The sequence below is a fragment of the Suillus discolor genome, assembly GCF_016758755.1.
Source record: "Suillus discolor strain FC423 chromosome Unknown F5147scaffold_3, whole genome shotgun sequence".
NCBI lineage: Eukaryota > Fungi > Basidiomycota > Agaricomycetes > Boletales > Suillaceae > Suillus > Suillus discolor.
In genome coordinates this window covers 390,699-410,145 of record NW_024541250.1, presented here as the reverse complement: position 1 = coordinate 410,145, position 19,447 = coordinate 390,699, and the positions used below count along the sequence as shown (strand labels likewise).

At 46.9% G+C, this 19,447-nt stretch overlaps 7 protein-coding genes across 7 annotated transcripts; 5 read left to right on the top strand and 2 right to left on the bottom strand.

Moving 5' to 3' along the window:
• Window positions 1–993, top strand: F5147DRAFT_832616 (UBC-like protein; the record flags this gene model as incomplete). The annotated part of the gene is made up of 4 exons (XM_041443824.1): window positions 1–325; window positions 379–535; window positions 586–696; window positions 765–993. Exons 1-4 carry the CDS (start codon window positions 67–69, stop codon window positions 991–993), a joined length of 756 nt encoding a protein of 251 aa, XP_041298881.1. The 5' UTR covers window positions 1–66.
• Window positions 975–5,073, bottom strand: F5147DRAFT_666739 (histidine phosphatase superfamily-domain-containing protein). The gene is made up of 17 exons (XM_041435182.1): window positions 5,029–5,073; window positions 4,620–4,970; window positions 4,109–4,551; window positions 3,844–4,049; window positions 3,627–3,796; window positions 3,093–3,568; window positions 2,974–3,043; window positions 2,899–2,924; window positions 2,507–2,845; window positions 2,362–2,447; window positions 2,213–2,309; window positions 1,958–2,157; window positions 1,711–1,906; window positions 1,645–1,655; window positions 1,426–1,572; window positions 1,297–1,369; window positions 975–1,245 (listed from the first exon to the last, which is right to left on the bottom strand). Exons 2-17 carry the CDS (start codon window positions 4,909–4,911, stop codon window positions 1,144–1,146), a joined length of 2,934 nt encoding a protein of 977 aa, XP_041298880.1. The 5' UTR covers window positions 4,912–4,970; window positions 5,029–5,073; the 3' UTR covers window positions 975–1,143.
• Window positions 5,074–6,045: 972 nt separating this feature from the next.
• On the top strand, window positions 6,046–9,945 carry F5147DRAFT_564685 (heavy metal translocatin; the record flags this gene model as incomplete). The annotated part of the gene is made up of 12 exons (XM_041430730.1): window positions 6,046–6,107; window positions 6,158–6,841; window positions 6,895–7,444; window positions 7,495–7,639; window positions 7,695–8,136; window positions 8,192–8,388; window positions 8,442–9,205; window positions 9,260–9,394; window positions 9,449–9,491; window positions 9,552–9,664; window positions 9,718–9,830; window positions 9,879–9,945. The coding sequence occupies 12 exons, from the start codon at window positions 6,046–6,048 to the stop codon at window positions 9,943–9,945; spliced, it is 3,315 nt and encodes a 1,104-aa protein (XP_041298879.1).
• Window positions 9,946–10,607: 662 nt separating this feature from the next.
• On the top strand, window positions 10,608–12,833 carry F5147DRAFT_832613 (pyridoxal phosphate-dependent transferase; the record flags this gene model as incomplete). The annotated part of the gene is made up of 12 exons (XM_041443823.1): window positions 10,608–10,746; window positions 10,797–11,115; window positions 11,170–11,370; window positions 11,422–11,470; window positions 11,531–11,582; window positions 11,642–11,795; window positions 11,844–11,889; window positions 11,947–12,057; window positions 12,111–12,171; window positions 12,224–12,447; window positions 12,506–12,700; window positions 12,759–12,833. 12 exons carry the CDS (start codon window positions 10,608–10,610, stop codon window positions 12,831–12,833), a joined length of 1,626 nt encoding a protein of 541 aa, XP_041298878.1.
• A 1,336-nt stretch (window positions 12,834–14,169) lies between these two features.
• Window positions 14,170–15,003, bottom strand: F5147DRAFT_565565 (uncharacterized protein; the record flags this gene model as incomplete). The annotated part of the gene is made up of 2 exons (XM_041430760.1): window positions 14,170–14,812; window positions 14,876–15,003. The coding sequence occupies 2 exons, from the start codon at window positions 15,001–15,003 to the stop codon at window positions 14,170–14,172; spliced, it is 771 nt and encodes a 256-aa protein (XP_041298877.1).
• Window positions 15,004–17,499: 2,496 nt separating this feature from the next.
• F5147DRAFT_565707 (uncharacterized protein) lies at window positions 17,500–18,324 on the top strand (the record flags this gene model as incomplete). Its single annotated transcript, XM_041430764.1, has 2 exons — window positions 17,500–17,754; window positions 17,812–18,324. Coding segments are annotated over 2 exons (768 nt in total), but the record flags the coding sequence as incomplete, so codon positions are not given.
• Window positions 18,325–18,453: 129 nt separating this feature from the next.
• F5147DRAFT_625867 (uncharacterized protein) lies at window positions 18,454–19,440 on the top strand (the record flags this gene model as incomplete). Its single annotated transcript, XM_041432687.1, has 3 exons — window positions 18,454–18,774; window positions 18,961–18,996; window positions 19,141–19,440. Exons 1-3 carry the CDS (start codon window positions 18,466–18,468, stop codon window positions 19,438–19,440), a joined length of 645 nt encoding a protein of 214 aa, XP_041298875.1. The 5' UTR covers window positions 18,454–18,465.
• Window positions 19,441–19,447: the final 7 nt, after the last annotated feature.

Here is a 19,447-nt window from a genome sequence, read left to right as displayed (position 1 = left end):
GTTAAAACTTGAGATCTCTAACTCAGACCGTATGAAAGCAGATTGCCTTTCTTGAGCCGTCGACACATGAACATGCCAAGTGCTAGTCTCGTTTCTTCCCCCACAATCGACCTTGGTCTTGCCAAAGGCAGGAGTATTTCAACAAAGATCGCCCAAACTGCAGACTTAGTACACCCCGAAGGATCCATAAGTCCAGCGACTCGCGCCACTCTCAACTTCCAGTATGCATCGCTGAGAAACATCAATCACTGTCCAACTGGCATGTACATCACTCCTTCTGTGGAGAGCACCCTAGTGTGGGATGCTGTTCTCTTTGTGCATAAAGGTCAGCATTCTCAATACTTAGTGGTGCGCCGTCCGGTTTCATATTATTGTCAGGATACTACCAGGATTCTGTGCTGAAGTTCACCGTAACGTTTCCCAACGACTATCCTGAGCGACCACCGACAGTACGGTTCTTGACGGACATTTTCCATCCCCTCGTCGACCCCCGGACTGGAGGTTACAGTCTTGCACCTCGGTTCAGACCATGGAGGTTCGTGACCTTCTGCTATAGGTCGACTAGGAGCTAATGCGCGTGTCCAGACCCAAAGAACATCAGATACATCATATTCTGCATTTTATGAAGAGCACGTTCAAGGAGCCCACTCTAGACAAGCTTCACGAGGAAGATGTCTTAAACAAAGAAGCTTTCAAGTGAGTTACAAACGTCCTGAAAATGAATGTTTCCGCTGATGGCTTTGTAGGCTGTAAGTGACGACAAGCCTCGCCACTCTAGAAAATAGTATTCACGTTGCAGACAGCTATCGCGACAACCGAACGTCTTTTGCGACGTTAGCAAAGCAATCCGCAGAGCTCTCTCAATCTCCCAGTGCTCTCTATGACACTTCAGGTTCAAAGAAGAACCACTCGTTACGGTTCACTCCTTTGAAACCAAACGAAGTTGACCAAGTGCTCGGAGTCCTTTCCGTTCATACAGAACATTCAAAATGAGCATTCATAGTACATCACGAGCTACTATTTGAAGTATGGTATACTACGGGGATCTAATAATATATTAAGGCGCGATTATTCGCGATAGTTGTGTTTATCATGATTCGGACGCCACCCCGGAGTCTATAACTCGAAGTGACAACGGGGTATTCATCTATCGTCGCTGCTGCTATTAGTATCGTTGATACTAGGGAAATGTCCCCGGAATTTATTTGCTACAAATGGAGTATCGGTTCCCGTGTCATCGTCCTGCTAGTGTCACTTGCATGTGAGATGCGTTCCAGTACACTAATTGAAACGTACCTCGGTCATTTTACCGAAATGCTTAGAAAGTTTCTCGATCACGAGACTATATGGCAGGTGTTGCGTCAATTTTCTGCAAAGAGTCATTAGCTCCATGGGGCGAATTTAATGATCATTGAAATTTGCCACCTTCGAGGCTGTACATTTAAAGAATGACGTGCATCCAAGGTGGAGTCCAGGACGTTCGACGAGTGAGCACCTTCACTAAGGGACAGTTTAATCGAATATTCCTTATCAGAATTCCCGCGTCCAAAATTGCGTTCGTAGAGTTCAAACCTAGGGGGAAGTAAGTCGGCAAACGGCGGTCAGGGAAGTTGGTCGACAAATGGATCCAAAGAATTGACCTACGTGATATGGGACTACAAAGAGTCCTTTATCAGTATACTTCCATGCTCAGATATGAAGCGAACTTACACAATAGTCTAACTCGGGTATCCGCCTATTCGCAATTGGTAGGCCGGAATGCAGCACGAGATTGACAAGCGTATGAATATGGCTTTCTTTGGTGAAATAAAGGGTCAAGGAACTGGCGCCATTGTTTCGCGCAGCCTCGAGGTCTTCTACGACTTTCCGAAGTAGTGGTAATGAAGTCAGAACGCCAATCTGCTCCCTGTACAAAGTTCAACTTCATACAAACGAGTCATGGTTTATCAAGTCACACTTTTCATCAGCCTCAATGCCGTATTCCTGAGGCGCCACTAGATCAAACAGGGCTTTAGCACGCCCGTAGAGTTCATGCAACTTGCGGTCTTGAGTCTGGCTCGGATCCTGGCCGTGGCCAGCGTTTTGGTCGAAGATGGAGAACAGGAACGTTCGGTGGTGCAGTGCACAATACTTGATGGTGTCGTAAAGCTCAGAGACCTGCAAGATCAACACGGATCAGTCACCAGGTGAGTGCACATGACAAGGTACTTACACGAGAGGGGTCAAACTTCTTTTGTTCGACGTCGCAGAAATCCTCAAACAGTTTGTCCCAGCGTTCTCTGAACAACCAAGGTTCATCATCGCAACACCTACAGATATTCGTAAACCTGACACTTTCCAAAGGTCGATGAATTTTCATACCATCGTTCCTGAATCGTGTCTACATCCATAGTCTCGAAATTCTTGTGCATAATTGCCCGGAAGGAGCTCAAAAGTTCGATAACCTCCTGTGATGATGTAGCATGAGCATTTGACTCACCTATGGATATGCAATGCGCTGACGGACCTTGACAACTTCGACTGGTTCCTTTTTCATGCTCTTTGGCCATGTGAGCTCAGGACGCTTCTCAGGTTCACCGGGTCTCAGCAATATCTTTAGGCGTTTCTTCACGTCGTCCATCAAGTCTTTGGCTGCATTGGAGTCGTCGAGAAGGTCTTTACGAATGATCAATTCCGGAGGTGCTGTCTCTTGTGAGCTTAATCTGCCATCTTGGGAGGAGCGCGAGGAAAGGGAGCTGCTAGGAGTTGACGAAGAAGCGGAAAAACTCGAAGAGGCGTTGTCGACGAGTGCTGCAGCAAAAATCTCGGCGGATGCAATCACGCGGCGCTCGGATGAGGTATAGATCTGGATTGTAAATTTAGAATGCCACTGTCTCTATAGGCAAATCTCAAACGAACCTTGACATTCTGAAGAGCCTCTTTATCTAAACACGAAGGTCAGTCATACCATTCTCCTTATCTTGATGTACTTACTCATAATGGTCAGATCCTTTTTCATATTCTCTCCCAGGTCGCGGGATTGGTATCTTGCTGAATGCGTGAACTGTGCCGAGAAATTCGCATCAACATGAATGGTACAACAGTCAACGCACTTCACCGCCCCACTTGAAGACCAGTGTCAGCTTTGTTAATCTCCTTGCCTGTCCAGCCTGTCTCTTCGAATACACTGGCTTTAGCTGCGCTTTAGTCCCAGGAAGATTGATCTTATTGAAGAGCGCAGTATTGAGCTGCGTGAGTTTCGCCAGGTCATCGCCACCCGCACCCAGAGCTTTTGCCTCCTCGACTGCTTGGGCGATGAGGTTCAGTTGAGATGTCTCACGAAGGATTATCTCCTCTTTCTCTCCATTGAGTAGTCGAACGAAAGGCTGTGTCCATACGTCACCGATAGGAAAATTGAATTTCAACTTCTGTTTGGGCGTGCGGTCAGCATGTCGGAAGACTGTTACGTTCGCCTTGAGGATCCATGTTGGTGGCTGCCCCCTGGTTGTAGTGTCTGCTGAGGGTACCGGACGTTCTGGCGAGGATGACACGTGAATGCAGAGGTTAGCCAAGATCTCAGCAGCCTTGTCTAAGTAGTGATAATCAGACATGAAGCCGACTAGATATGATATCTCATCGTCGCTTACCGTAATAACCCTCATTTCCCTTGACAAAGCTCCATCCATTGACATCGATGATCTGAGTTTTCTTGCCTCCTTCACATCGAAGCATGTCGAAGCCGCAAACGTTCTGACCAAATGCTTGACATATTTTCGCCGCGTACGTCTTCTCCTTCTCACTCAGATGGGTAATAAACCTAATTCATCCATGAGTGACGGGGTTACAGATTACTGAGTGACAAACCGAATCTCCTTGCCTTCTGTGTTTCGACGAACAACACCATCAACCACAGGAGACTTTCGAGTTTCAGCGTGAAAGTAATCCTTGCCGACCGTGTAGACCTTGATGTCCTCAGAGTTATCGACGTCGATGAATTCCTCGTAGATATATGATCCGTCCGTCCGCGGATGATTCAATGAAGGATCAAGGTCACTTGACTTATTACCGACCTAGTAGCGGAAGAGATAAGTCGAGGAATGTGTAAAAGGCCCGTTGAATCGATGTATACCTTCCTAAAGAGGCGGCGCCCTCCACCCCCACGAAAATAAATATAAACATTGTGGTCTTCACCACTAACAGGTTTTTCTACGAAGGGTTTCTCCAGGACTTGACCATCAATGACGATGGCATTTTCATCTTGGCGAAGTGAAACCTCAGGAGTCACTCTAAAGCCACCTAATGTAACGCCAAGCTTCTTGAACATTGCATCTTTGAGTTCTGCATCAACTTGAGGGCCACCGTCGCGAGAAACTTCTAGTCGCTTAGGTGTCGGGACCTGTAAATGGTCAAGAATAGCTCCGACCAGACGACGATCCCATAGTAAGGCTTGCGGTACAAGGTCGTTGATGCAGAAGGGGTGACGCAGTTTGACATAAGATATGGCCTTGTCCAGGGGAAAATCGGTGGAAAAAAAAGAAATAAGTACATCACAGCGGGGCCAATTTTCGACATCTGACAGGAGCGTGAGTAGGCAGTGGTGGTATTAAGGAACGGTAAAAGAGGGGAGGGAGAGAACATACCCTCGTCAAGGATAACCTTATCACCGAAAACTTTGACTTGAATAGTGCCGTGGGCTCTCTCTACGAGTCGTGTGAGTATTTCTCTCATAGCCTTTGATCTGGCTTTGATATCCATTGCACAGATGCCGAGGATGACAGGGGAGCGATTGATATCATGGAAAAGCGCCCGTTCATCGCTGGAAGCAATGGAAGAACGAGAGGAAGATCTTGTAACATTTGAGCTGGAGCGAGGAGATTGACGTTCTGGAGAATTTAAGAAAGCTGAAATTCGAGATTGCCTGTCTCTGAACATGATAGATCAATAACCTATCGAAATCCAATAGTTAGACTCCGTCACGGTAGTCCTGTCAACTAATTTTAACTTTTGATACGATGGCGTCCAATGTGAAAAAAAATTGAGCAAACGTACCTGCAGGCGTGAGGAGAGCAGCACACGACCAAGTTATAAGTACAGGTGCCAGGATTGGCCTGCCGGAATGTTCCGTTACATACAGTCTCAGCCTGTAGGGGCCAGGATCCTTGCGCTGTTCGCTTCCTTCGTTTTTATGCCACGACGTCCAGAGCCTCACACTTCCTCAATCGTACCTACGAGTTTCCCTTCATACCCACCCACCACTTCCTCAATTTCTCTCAGTTCACACTTCATGTTTCTTGTTAATCGAGCATCCTTGTTGTACATGTACTACATACTTTTGTTTGGAAGCTACTCGAAGAGTCGATCGAATTCGTACATAGGTATCCTGCTCTCCCAGGCGGCTCTACCTAATTGCGTCCCATCCCAAGCTAACGCTCGGTCTAGCTCAACCTCAAAGATCAGGTCAGTGACCTCGAGCCAGGCGAAGGTGTTGATCTAGATCCAAACCTTGGGAAATTTTAAATTTGGAAATTCCGAATAGAGTTTTTTCTGAAAATCAAAACAAGGCATTTTTCATAAAGAGGCCGAAATAAACTTGCTTATCAGACCAGACCAGAAGAGGCGACACCGAGAAGTGAGTGTTCTCGGGGTCCCTACAGTCCCCACGAGGCCATTGCTACTATTTATCCTACACTAATATCCATCCTTTTGAAGCATCAAGCAGTCCTGTCCGTTGGCCGGATCCTATTCAGTTTTTCAAGCGCTGAGGGTTGAGCTCAGGCTCTCAGCTGATCTAACTCCAAATATAAATGTGTGCCACGCCCGCTGACGTAACCACATGAGGCAATTGTGCGGACTATGAGGCATTTTGTGGATAGTGGGGTGGCGTATGCATGATGCATCTGTCACTCAACAGGATGGTATGGTGACAGGAATCGACTGCCAAAATTATCTTGCTATCATGATACTTCCGCTATATAATGTGCTCGCGGTTCCTACGACCAATTTGGCGTATCCTGTTCCCTACCCTTCATCTAATCGCACCCAAGTCGAAAAATCCAGTATTATCCGATGAGCACACCGTCCGAAACCCAAATCACCACAATCTCTGTATCCAATCTTCACTGCAACAGGTATATACAATGGCCTGCTTTTTATCCTGCTGATGTTGATCTTGTCTCAGCTGTGAAAGCATAATCAATAAAGTGCTCTTCTCTCTTTCTCCCCCTCCAACAAGGGTAGACGTATCCATCGTACACCAGTCAGTGACAGTCGAGCATGCCCTCGCGACATCCAGACACACCATACATTTCATGCTTGAGGATGCTGGTTTTGATGTATATGATCCAGATTCCACTTCCTCCGAGCATACACTTTCACAAGCAACACAGGGGATGAGCACCATACTTTCTGGAAAACGTCAAAAGCATATGCAACACTGTTTATTGTGTCAGGAGGCGGCCGTCATCTCATTCAATGGCACCGTTTCTCCGATGAATTGCTCCACGCCAGAGGACCCAGAACGGAGCCTAAGCTCGTTGCGCAAGGTAGGCGTTGATGACGTCGCGCATCTCATCACCCTGTCCGTGGGTGGTATGACGTGCTCCTCATGTTCGGGCACCATCACCGAAATAGTTTCACAACTCCCTGGCATCTCCGAAGTAGTTGTCAGCCTTCTGAACAATTCTGCCACAGTTATTGTTGCTCGAAAGGATCTAGTTGGCTCCGTGACCAAAACGATCGACGACTGTGGCTTCGAAGTCGATGTCATCAAGATTGAGCCCCTCATCCCATTGACATCAACAGATAATTCGACAAAAACAGGTCCTAGGATATTATCCCTTCGTATCGACGGAATGTACTGCCAGTGCGTTAATCTTATTGTGGTCGCATGCGGGGTTTCTGATATCCGCAAGCCAGACACTGTCCAATCAAAATCATGACCGCCTTAAAAAAGCTCCAGCCCGACATCACCATTATCAAACCACTAGCAAATCATTTGGATTCCGTCATAGAAGTCTCGTATATGCCATCGCCTCCAGACTTCACCATCCGCTCCATCACCTCCACTATTGTGTCCGTGGAACCGACGTCATACAGTGTATCGATCCATCGTGCACCTACTCTCGAAGAATGCACGCATCGCATGCAACGACGTGAGCAACGAGTCTTGCTGCAGCGCCTGTTTTTCACCTTCATCATTACGATACCTACGTTCATCATTGGTGTCGTTTACATGAGCCTTCTTCCCGCTGATAATCCCACGAAGCTATACCTAATGCAGCCCATGTGGAATGGAAACGCATCTGCAATCGAGTGGGCACTCTTCTTCCTCGCAACCCCAGTATACTTCTATGGCGCTGGCACATTTCATTATCGGAGTATCAAGGAAATCAAAGCTTCGTGGAGGAAAGGGAGCACGACCCCCATAATCAAGCGCTTCACTAGATTTGGCAGTATGAACCTTCTGGTATGTACCATGTTGCCCGTATTTTTATGTGATGATGACATGATGAACAGGTTTCTACTGGAGTAACTGTTGCCTATTTTTCATCGATTGTGGTTCTAGGTCTTGCAGCGACACAGCCACCTTCAGGTGATGGTACGGGGCAAGAAACGACATATTTCGACTCTGTCGTGTTCCTGACTATGTTCTTACTTGCTGGTGAGTAGAACCCGCGCGTCATCTATCTTGCTTCCTTATCTACCGTAATCATTAGGCCGCTACCTAGAGGCATACAGTAAAACGAGGACTGCAGACGCTATTACTGCACTCGGGTCATTTCGCCCTGCCGGAGCTCTTGTCTTGTCTCCTTGCTCTGCTTCTGCTTCTACTGCTCCCACAGTCGTTCCCCGCAATGATCCCGAAAAATGCGACGTAGCGTGTGATAACGATAGCCTTGTTGCGTCTCCCGGGTTCAAATTTGAGAAGGTACTTGTAGACCTCTTGGAGATTGGCGATATAGTACGTGTGCAAAATGGTGCGACGCCACCATCAGACGGTACAATCGTCTCTGGTCCGGAAACATCCTTTGACGAAAGCTTTTTAACGGGCGAGGCTCAACTTATTAAGAAGAAAATCGGGGATAAGGTTCTTCTTGGAACAATCAATAAGTCCAGGGCTGTAGATGTTCGAGTTGACGCTGTTGAAGGTGTCACATTGTTAGTCACCCAACTTCGATTCTAAAGATATTATTTGCCTGACCAAGTTCTACAGGCTGGACCAGATTGTGCAGATTGTCCGTGAGGGTCAAACTCGTAGGGCACCCATTGAGTGCATCGCAGACCATATAACAGGCGTTTTTGTCCCAATCATCACTTTACTGGCGATCGTTACTTGGTTGATATGGCTTACCTTGGGTGTTAGCGGTGCTATCCCTAGGAGTTACTTAGATACAAGTCAAGGCGGATGGTGTGAGTTTCTTCTGGGTGATTCACTAAAATTTTTACTGACATCAGCTCTGTAGTCGTCTGGTCTCTCGAGTTTGCAATCGCAGTATTCGTCGTGGCGTGTCCTTGCGGCATTGGCCTGGCAGCACCTACCGCTCTTCTTGTGGGATCCGGCCTTGCAGCCAAACATGGAATCTTGGCCCGCGGAGGTGGCGAGGCTTTCCAAGACATGGCGCAACTTGATGTCGTTGTGTTCGATAAGACCGGAACACTCACCGAAGGTGGCGAGCCCCGAGTGTCTGATGCCGAGATCCTGCTTTCGTCGGTGCCTGAGAAGACGCTTCTCGGAATTGCCGCGGAGTTAGAATCTGCATCATCTCACCCGCTCGCGAATGCAATTAGGCAGTATGCGGGGGACCATGGTGCCGTGTCTGTTGTTGGCCACGCGTTCGATGAAATTGCTGGTAAAGGCGTCAAAGCGGATTTCGAAGAAATGCGGCGCAAGGCGATAGTAGGAAATGAAGCCCTGATGCAAGACCACGATGTCCTGCTCTCTCCAGACGTTCTCCAAGTGCTCGATAGGTGGAAATCTGAGGCGAAGAGTATCGTCCTCCTCGCTGTTACGGTCGCAGACTTTGACAATGAATTCGTCGTTGCAGCTATATTCGCTGTGTCGGATCCCATCAGGAGGGAAGCTACTGGTGTTATACGTCATTTGCAGGAGCAGGGCATTGGGACATGGATGCTGTCAGGGGACAACGAGACGACGGCAAAAGCAGTTGCAAAATCTGTGGGCATTCCTGAAATAAACGTCATCGCTGGAGTTTTACCTCAGCAAAAGGTCTGTCGTTATCCTCATTCTTTTCCGTATTGTATGATCTGATTTATCTCACAGGCGGAAAACATCGAGTGGCTGCAGCGTAATGGTGCCAAACGCCCTTCTTCAAGATGGCGACGTATGTTAGGCAGGTCAACGTCGAACGAGCGCTGTGTCGTCGCAATGGTTGGGGATGGTATCAATGATGCACCTGTGAGCTCTCTATGCACGTCTTCGTTTTCTGTTTTGTATTGACTGTGACGTTAGGCACTGGCTGTCAGCGACATAGGAATAGCTATCGGATGTGGAAGTAAGCTCTAATATTCGTCCAACCGCTAATAGAGCGCATACCAACCAAGTTCGATGACAGGCGACATTGCATTATCTAGTGCTTCATTCATTCTCTTGTATTCTAACCTCAAAACTTTGCTCACACTGAGTGACCTGTCGAGAAAAGTGTTTAACCGCGTCAAAATCAACTTTGTACGTTTCATCCCTCTCTTTGCATCATCTGTCGCCATTGATATATTTTGTAGATGTGGGCATTTATGTATAATTTGATCGCAGTCCCCATCGCTGCCGGCGTCATATACCCCGTCGGACACGCGCGTTTAGCTCCCGTCTGGGCGTCATTGGCTATGGCATTATCGTATGTACTTCCTGACTAGGCATGATCTATACTCATGTGCTATCCTAGCTCTGTATCTGTGGTTTGTTCCTCCCTCGCACTCAAGCTGTACAGAGAGCCAAAGATACAGCTTTAACAAGTCCAATCCAGTCTTTCATGCAACCAACCTGTTCATTTGTATTTGTACTTTAGTCGGAATTCAAGGTGACCGCTTTTGAAATCCGAGAACTTCAGGTAATTGTATTCAATAACCCCATGCCATCTCTAGTACTTGTCACCGATGATGATTGTGCCTGGTCTACCTCTTGGTGGATTAATATCAATATTGTCCAGGTGTCGGGTAATGCAGCCTGCCGGAATATCCTGGCACCGTGTGTCCAGCTGAGTGGTTGCGCCATTCGCTTCTTCTATTCGCTTCCTCTATTCGCTTTTCCTCTCTGCCACGACATCGAGTTCGTCGTTCATTACACTCCTCAAGCCAGTCGAAGCTGGAACGATATGAGCTCTCAATCGAGCTAGTGCTCCTGCGGACTCTGTCCACCAGGATATGTACGCATCCGCAGTTTGTGGCACAAGCTGGATGGGTAATACACTCTTCCTCGGTTCACGGTTCACTGGCTATGAAATGAATGGTATGTGGACTCAATAGTAACAAGACGACAAGTACTTTATTAAAGGATTGGCTAAGTTCATACACGTGTATATACCGAGTTACCAACCCTGTTCGGCAGACAAGTGCTTAAATTCAAGTCGTACTAGACTACTACCAAGTCTGGTGATCACTCTTGTCCTCTCATCATGAGTGTCGAGAAGTGCGCACAGTCTATTGATCTCTCTCACCATCTTTCCCAGCTATCCAAGGCTATGGTCATATCTCCGCTGAATGGGGGGCTGGAGAAATACAAGTCACAGCCAGGAATTCTGTCCCTCGCGGGAGGTTTGCACTTTTCGCCTTTTAATTTGAATATATCCAATTTAACTTGGCAGGTTGGCCTAGTCCTGCGTATTTCCCCATCTCTGACATTTCTGCAAACATTTTGGTACCAGAATCATTTGGTCTCTCTCCGACCGAGCTGTCGACCTTTTTATCCAGTAGCCACCATGCAACCAAGGAGAAGACTCAGGCTGTCACCATTCCCAAGTACCCTGCCGTTAAAGGGGATATTAATTTAGCAATGTTGCTCCAGTACGGCCAAGCAGTGGCACAGGCACAGTTGCAACCTTTCTTGAAACAGTTTATCTCTGAGGTCTATTGTCCAGCTTTTAGAGACTGGACCATCCTTATCAACACTGGTAGTACGGATGGGTGCGCCAGTTCAGTTACGTTAGAACACTATTTGTTGTGACGATGATCATCTAGGTGGTCAAGAGCCGTTATGACGCTGTGCAACCCCGGCGAGGGCATACTGTGTGAAGAGTGGACCTACCCCCCCGCCATGGCATCAATTATCCCTTTCAATATCAAGCCTGTGCCTGTGCCCATGGATGGATTAGGCATGAAGAGCGATGACCTCGAGAATTTGCTGTCGCGATGGGATCCAGTTTCACGTCAAATGCCAAGGTAAGATGTTTTATAAATGCAGAATTCCGTCCGTATCTGATCCTCCACTAGGCCTCGTGTTATGTACGTTGTGCCTGTCGGACAAAACCCGAGTGGTTCGGTAAGCATACTTTTTTTGCAGCTCAGCCTAGGAATGCGTTCTCAAGATTGATGCATGCAGACGATGAGCGTTGCTCGCAAGAAGCAGATTTATGATGTTTGTGTCAAATACGGTCAGCACACTTTTACAGAGAAACAGCTAAATTTGCTAGCTAATGAACTGGGCGCTTAGATGTGATAATTGTCGAAGACGATCCATATTATTTTCTTCAACTAGGAACGTACACATTTAAAGACGACAGGTCTCCTGGTGCAACATCTTCCGGAAAACTGTCAGCCGAAGAATCTAAACGATATGTCTCTACTCTGATCCCTAGCTTTTTAAAGTATGAGCCTTCATTTTTTACATTATTCCGTCTGACAGTTCAGTTTAGTTTTGACTACGAAGGCCGCGTGATCCGTCTCGATACCTTTTCCAAAGTAAGGCCTGGAATCTACATCTCTATACTCCCATCAGGTTGAACGTCCATTTGGCAGATCATTGCTCCTGGTAGTCGACTAGGATGGTTCACATGCAATCCTGTCTTTGCGGAGAGGTTGGAAAGGCAAGGAGAAACATCAGCTTACTCCCCGTGTGGCTTTGGACAGGTATGTGTGGCGGCACCTCGTCCAATAATTGTATTTTGAGTTTGATTTTACAGGCCGTTATAAAAAAGATATTGACGCATTGGACCTATGATGGTTACATATGCTGGCTTAGGGGTGCGTAATTGCGTCCACCTATTCGAATCACCAATGACGCAATGCCCATCAGGTTTGCGGACAGAATATCAGCAACGCCGTGATTTCTTTATTGATTGCCTTGCAGAGGAGTTTCATTTACATGCGGCTCCTGCAGTTGCAGGTGTCTGGGAAGGCTGCACCGTGTACCAGGCATCATCCAAAGTCAAGAGGACCACCGATATGACCGAGAAACACCCAGCCCGGGATCGTACGATGTTTAGCTTCGTTCCCCCAATCGCAGGTATGTTCTTATGGGTAGGTCGCCACTCAAACTGTTTGCTTGTGCATGGCGTCCATTCTAAGCTTGGAATAGATGAAACTTCACCTCGACCAATATCCCTCATTCGCACCAGGAGATGAAGATACCTTGGACACAAAATTTTGGACCGAGTTAGCAGAGAACGGAGTGTTGTTTATGCCAGGTTGGAAGTTCGCAGCCAACGCAATGATCAAAGACTCCGATAGCACTGGCTCCGGCCACTTCCGTGTCAGCTTCAGCAATGTTGATGTACGAGTTCTAATTCCAATGCATAGAAGAGCTTTTGCTAACGACCTGGTCCTCAAAGTTCGCCGACCTCAAGAAAGCGGTCACTATCTTTGGACGAGTCATCCGAGAGTTCTTTCGAGAGGAGGACTTGTAGTTCTTGGATATGATGTCATTCTCCATAAAAACTCGTTAGATACTCGACATAAGTAATGTCCACCATGTGGACCGGAATGTCACGATGGATCAAGAGACCCTGACTTGCATGCCGTGATCCTTGCTCTCTGCTGTGATTAAAAGTATACTCATCCGTGATGATGAACCAATCGCTTCCAGAGTCTGCATCACGTTAGTCCGAGAGTAGCCGCTGGTTTCCCCCGTCATGGGCCGTGGCTCGTCTGTGTATTTCTTTGTTTCCAGAGTCTCAATCTTCCCACCGCCATGCACGTCTCTTGTCAAGCTTAACAGGGATTGTCTCAATTTGACCGCTCAGCGCTCATTGATGGTATCTGCATTTCAAAGCTGCTACTCTTTCTCCCTTCAAAACGTTGCACCGATCTTCTGTGGCATTTTTCTCCAGTTTCGCCGCCAATCGTAGGTGACATACAGGATTGAGTGAGTTCGCATCGGCAATTTGATTCGTGCAGTAAATTCCCATCGATATCTCTGGGTAGCGAAAGACTCGGAGTCTCTTGAAAAGTATTCATACTGATTTACGCCAACTTGAATGATTCGGTCACTACTTATAATATATCACTGGTCAGTACTACACAGCATGTTGCCGTTGGTTGGTCTCCGAGTCTGAGAAGTTCTACTGAGAACCCGCCGTTCGGATCGCAAATCGCGCGCCATATGGGGGTCGTCATCTACGATAAAGACTGGTCAGATAGTGACAGCAACGAGGGATCTGCGACTCGGCCGACGGGAATATTAATCATCCCTCAAGCTATGATATAATAACAATACGTTAAGCTCCTCACCGGAATGGTAGGTCGAGGGGTCCGATTGCCAGTGATAGGCAAGTGGGTATGCTCACATCGTGTAGTATGGCATGGCATAGCCTGCGGGCGATGCATGCATGAACGTTCATGAACCGATTCAGGTCTTCTAGGTCCCACAATATATATATGTGATTATTCATAGAAAGTGTCAACGCCACTGACGTTTGTTTACAAGTAATCCAGCAGTGTTAGAGTGTTCCGAATAGCAGTCTTGGGGAGGTTCAATGTATGCTGACTTTTGTTGATGACTTTGAAGTTCTTTCAAGCATAGATTATTATGGTGCCGCGTTCTTTTCGTTCGCATGCGATGACCGCCTTTCATTCCAATGGACTGGGTCCTATGACGCTCCAAAGCGTACTTTAATAAATTGCGCGATACAACATCCAGTGCGCGATACACAACACCCAGTGCGCGATACACAACATCCAGTGCGCGATACACAACATTGAGCGCGCGATACACAACATCAAGTGCTCAATACACCAGCTATTCTAGTGAACTAGACGGCCGAAATCTTCAAAGTTAGGCTCGACAATTAGGTACTTCACAAGATCATCAGCTGTACGAGTGATAAGTTTTCGCTCATGATCAAAAGCACTGCGAGCTTTCACAATATATAGCACAGCCTTCCAGCAGTCTAGATTGATTTCTCCGATGTCGAGTTTCTCGAAGCGTTCGACGGCATCCTTGTAAGGCTGGGGATTTCGTCCGTCCAGTAAAAATCTACCCATTCCGTTCCACCACAGCTGCTTCCAGTCGTCCTCGCATAACTTTTGCTTCGTGCAAGTTCCCGCGTGCACCATAGGTGGGGCTTCACATGCAATGATCCGGCGGTGTACATCAAGTCGTTCCTTGACTTTGAACATTGTGTTCCACACAACGGACCCAACAGCGCGAAATTCGTCGTCGGAGATATCATTGATGCGAGCTGAAACGAGTCGTTCGAAAGCATGCGGCAGGATTTCTTTGACATTGTACTTCAATGCGAGTGAGATAAGTTGTGTTGGCTCAAGCGAGTAACGCTGCCGCTGGAGATGGTGAACAGCATAGACTCGCGCATCTTTGCAAAGATACATGTCGCTTAGCTCGAGCAGTTGAATGACAGCTTTGTTACATATTTTGAGGACATCAGGCCTCCATCTATATGGTATCAATTGTTAGACTTGTCCGAGTCGTCCATTGTCAAAATAAACTCACTTGTTGTAACAGACAGACAAAAATAATTCGAACGCACTTTCGCTTACTTGCGACGGCACACAAATAGGCTTGTCATCAGTACTACCATCAACCTGTTCAAGTTGGGTGCCTTGGCTTGCAGCAAACATGTCTCGGAAAGCAAGTGATTTATCCCCGAGAATGCTTGCATGCACCCTAAAGAGTGAGTTTCCTGCCTAATAGTGGTACACTGTCAGTCCGCGGTATCCACTATGAGACTATTCAGATAAGTGGTCATGGTGCACGAACCTGGAAGATGTGAGTGCCATCTAAGAAGTAGAACATTTGATGGTGTCGAGCCGTCATTGAACCACTGATAGTTGCAAGGTTGACTAGTATGAAGAACAGCTTGAAAGAGATGACTTGAGTGGTTGTTAGTAATAAAACCGGACACACTGGAAAACAATGCCTTGACCACGTCACCTGCGAATTACATATGCCCGCGGAACTCTTGGTGACAATTTTTATTACCCTTCCAACCTACACTGACTCGGACTCTCGGAAACAATGGACATAAACAGTCCTTCAATGCCATTGTCACTCCCGCTTCTCCCTGAAACCAGAAATTGGTCAGCAGAAATCCGAGCTGCCTATGAGAATATCCAACACACTTACGATCATGCAATCCGAGTTCTTCGAGCAGAGGGAGCCGACCCTACCCGTATTGCTTTCCATGTGGATGCTATCTCGTCAAATGCACTTCCGATCCTCGAAGCACTCACACCAGATGCCAGTAACACAGACTCCGAGTCGGATGAAATGTCAGAGTCTCTCCCAGTCAAATGGTTAGCTGATGTAGCCATGGTACTTGGCTGTGTAGTTTCGGGTCTGGAACACCTAGGGACTACTGCAAATGAGGAGTAAGCCTAAATTTTGATAGATATGTGGATACTGAGACAGGGATCTTACAGAGAGGAGCATCATGTTGATACTGTAGAGATACGACACTAGGTTCGTCACGTGCAGCCCGTGACGATGTCACACTTAGTCTTACAGGTTCGAATGTCCAGGTGACCTGTGACCTTACCCAAATAGATTCGCCTGCGGATCGTAGTGCTTCGCCGCTCGCAACGCCGTTTGCAACCATCTGACATGCTGCTTCGTGATTCAAGCAACTTGCTTCAGTCTGTCATGGATTCGCCTCGCATAGCGCTGACTGGTAACGAGTGGAATTGGAGACTCTGTGGTCTTAAAGCCTGCCAGTGTAAGGCCGGGGAGAATTTCAATCTCTCATTCGCGAGCCTCGCAAGTCGAGAGGCGTTGCAATATTTACGTGATGTTCAGAAGAATGATCCAGCTGGATGGACGAGGATTGCTACTGCTCAGTACAAGACTGTCAGCGTTGACCAGGCAACAAACTCCGAGTCAGAGAACGAGGCCACTGATACTACCGGAGCCGAATCCCCCTTCGACGATGCTAGCGAGCATGACCTCGATGCCAGTGACGTGCCAATGGATGCACTCCTTGATCATATGGCTTCCGGGGGTGAACACGTCCGTTCTGACTGCCGTATCGATGCAGATGGCGGACTTCTGTGTTCAAACCACTCCGAAGTCTATGATGTGGGTGACATTACTGCCAAAGATGTGGAGAGTGGCTCGAATAGTGTTCCGAAGGTTGATTACGGGCGTGGAAAGCGTAGACGCATCGCAAATTCGATGTATGATGATTTCTGGTCCCATTAGCGCATAACCTATGTTTTTTTTCCCATATGTCACAAATTAGCTTCGTCCCACCAAAAATTCATGTGACAGTCACACCAAATAGATTCAATTCGTTAAGGGCTGTGACCTGTGACGAACCTAGTGTCGTATCTCTACAGTATACCAGAATTAACTGGAATCAAGAACATGGGAAAACGAGGGCGGCCCAAAAAAATAATAGACCTTGATTTCTTGATCGAGGCCACCTCTGCTCAACATCACATCAGACATGTTGAGCTAGCAAAGATTGTCGATGTTCATCCAGCAACATTACGGCGCTACATGCGTCAACACGGCATTGAAAGGTGCTATTCCAACCTTCATGACCGTGACCTTGATGCTTTGGTGAAGATATTCAAATGTCATAGACCAGAGTCTGGGTTTCGGTACCTTGTTGGTTTTCTTCGACAACAAGGTGTCCGTGTACAACATAGGCGAATATGGCAATCCCTACAACGAGTGGACAGAATTGGACGCCAATTCAGACGCCAGCAAATTATTCGAAGAAGGACATATAAAGTTAAACGTTCCAATGCTCTTTGGCATTTGGATGGGCACCATAAGATGATTCGGTGGGGATTTGTTGTCCATGGATTTATTGATGGTTACTGCAGAACGGTATGTCACAAGTCCGAGTCGAAGTCATTAGAAATTAATTATGGCGTGTCCAGGTGGTTGCACTAGAAACGAGCACAAATAATCGTGCTACAACAGTTCTCGATTTATTTCTCAAAGCACAAGAAGAGTATGGTATGCCATCACGTATGCGAGGTGACCGTGGTGGTGAAAATATTGATGTTGCCACTTATATGGTCATGCGAAACGGCCCAAATCGTGGCTCGTTTATGTGGGGATCGTAAGCCTAGTATCATCATTTGATCCTTTGGGTGTTCTTCTCACACAAGTACCACAGGTCAACTCGGAATTCGAGGATTGAACGCCTCTGGGTTGAAGTAGGAACACAATTCGTGAGACGTTGGAGGGCTTTCTTTAGCCGTTTAGAAAGACTGCACAGGCTCGATATTGAGCAAACAGGTCATTTGTGGCTTCTCCAAAATCTATTCTTGGATGCTATCAATGACGACTGTAAGACCTTTCGTGAAGAATGGAACCTCCATCCAATTGCTGGCCCATCAACAAACAATAAGAGTCCACAAGTGAGATTTCACATCAAAAATTTGAACATAAAGTAACTGACACCATATTTATCACAGGATTTGCGACTGATAAGCCAGGCAACACTTGGTATTTACCGAGACAATTGTGACGAAGTTCATCCAGACACAATTGAACAATACTACGGCACTCACGGGCGAGAGCAGACTCGTCGTCATGGGCAGACTGGTGCTGGCCATCCTGATGATGAAGACACTAATTCGGAGGATCAGCTCATCTTACAGATAGAAGAAGACCAGGAACGGAATATTCGACATGCCGCTGTTGAAGTTCCCGGAAAGAAAAGCCCCTTCGAGACTCAGCGTGATGAAAACTTGTTTTTTTCAACAGTCGAGCAAATAGTTACTGAGGGCATTGTACCGGAAGGTTATGGCTTGCTCCCGGATGAGCAAGGTGATGATGCAGCCATGACCGAAGTCTTACAATTCGGAAGGCACGGAACAAAATCAATTACCATCTCGTTAAGTGATCCTATCTGGGAAGCTCGTGCAACACTTTGGTGTCAAGGGTTATCAGCATTATCTTTGTTTGAAACAGAAGGATACTTGTAGTTACATCATTATATTGAATGAATAAGCTTAGAAATTGATGAGACTTGCGAGTCAATAACCAATGCTTATGCGAAATAAAAAATCTATGAGCCGTACTGATTTGTTCTCCCGAACCATCTTTACTTCATTCCATACACTGCTATGTCTGATCGCCGTGAAGTATACTGCCGAGACTTTCGTCAGGGAGGGCAAGCCTGCACCTGTGAATGCTTCACCCCACCCTCTAATCCTGATGCTCCATACTACTGTCGAGAATGCCAGCATGGCTTTAGCAAGCATCCCGAAGCTCTGGATCCTACAAGAGATGCACCTCGAAAGCAAGATGGCACAACATCTGGAAAAAAGAGACTCGTCAGCATATTCAAGGAAAAGACCAGCTCGGGGTCTGCAGCAAGACCTTTGCCATCTGCTGCCTCTTCCAAAAGCATGCTCGATCAGAAGATACTAGGTGTCGAGCGAGCAAGAGATGAAGTCATGAATGGATATAGAACTGGTTTAAATTCACAGAGCAATAAGGTGCGCAGTACACAATGACCGATGTGCAGCACTTACAAGTCAGAGCAGTTGCAATTTCGTCGCGTTACTGGTAAAGCAAGGGCCACGAGCCAATTTGACTCTGAGGATAAAATTACCAAGGTTGCACAATGGCTTCTCTTGGTGAATTGTCTTGATGTAAATTCAGAATATATATCTCGTTCATTGCACAAGAAAAACTAACACAATATGTTGAAGGATGATGGTAACCTCATCAATACAAGCCCACCGTCACGGACACAGTTGCACAACATGGAACGTCGTCAATGTGCACATATCGAGACTGCTAGCAGGTTTTCCTTTAGCCGAATGTGGACTCACGACGAAGTCAATCAATACCTGCAGAATGAAGTGTTCCCTTTGGCACTTGGATATGTCAATTCGACAGAAAAGGGGAAAGGAATTGGCATACCTTCTTGCCCATGGGTTTTGATAAGCAAGGAGAGGCTCCGCTATGAGGTCGTAAATATTGAAAGGCCTGACGGCAATGATCTTGCACGATTCCGAGGCAGACCCAAGTGCCCTGTAAAAGATGCAAACATCATTATAGGTAAGAAGCCTCTGTCTTATATAATTTCTTGATGCTAAC

What these genes read in the sequence shown, in the direction of transcription:
- F5147DRAFT_666739 (XM_041435182.1), bottom strand. Translation starts at nt 4,911, where the DNA reads ATGTTCAGAGACAGGCAATCTCGAATTTCAGCTTTCTTAAATTCTCCA. An exon ending in ACAGAAGGCAAGGAGATTCG is followed by an intron (nt 3,797 to 3,843) that starts GTTTGTCACTCA and finishes TGGATGAATTAG; the next exon opens with GTTTATTACCCATCTGAGTG. An exon ending in GGCATTGAGGCTGATGAAAA is followed by an intron (nt 1,907 to 1,957) that starts GTGTGACTTGAT and finishes AACTTTGTACAG; the next exon opens with GGAGCAGATTGGCGTTCTGA.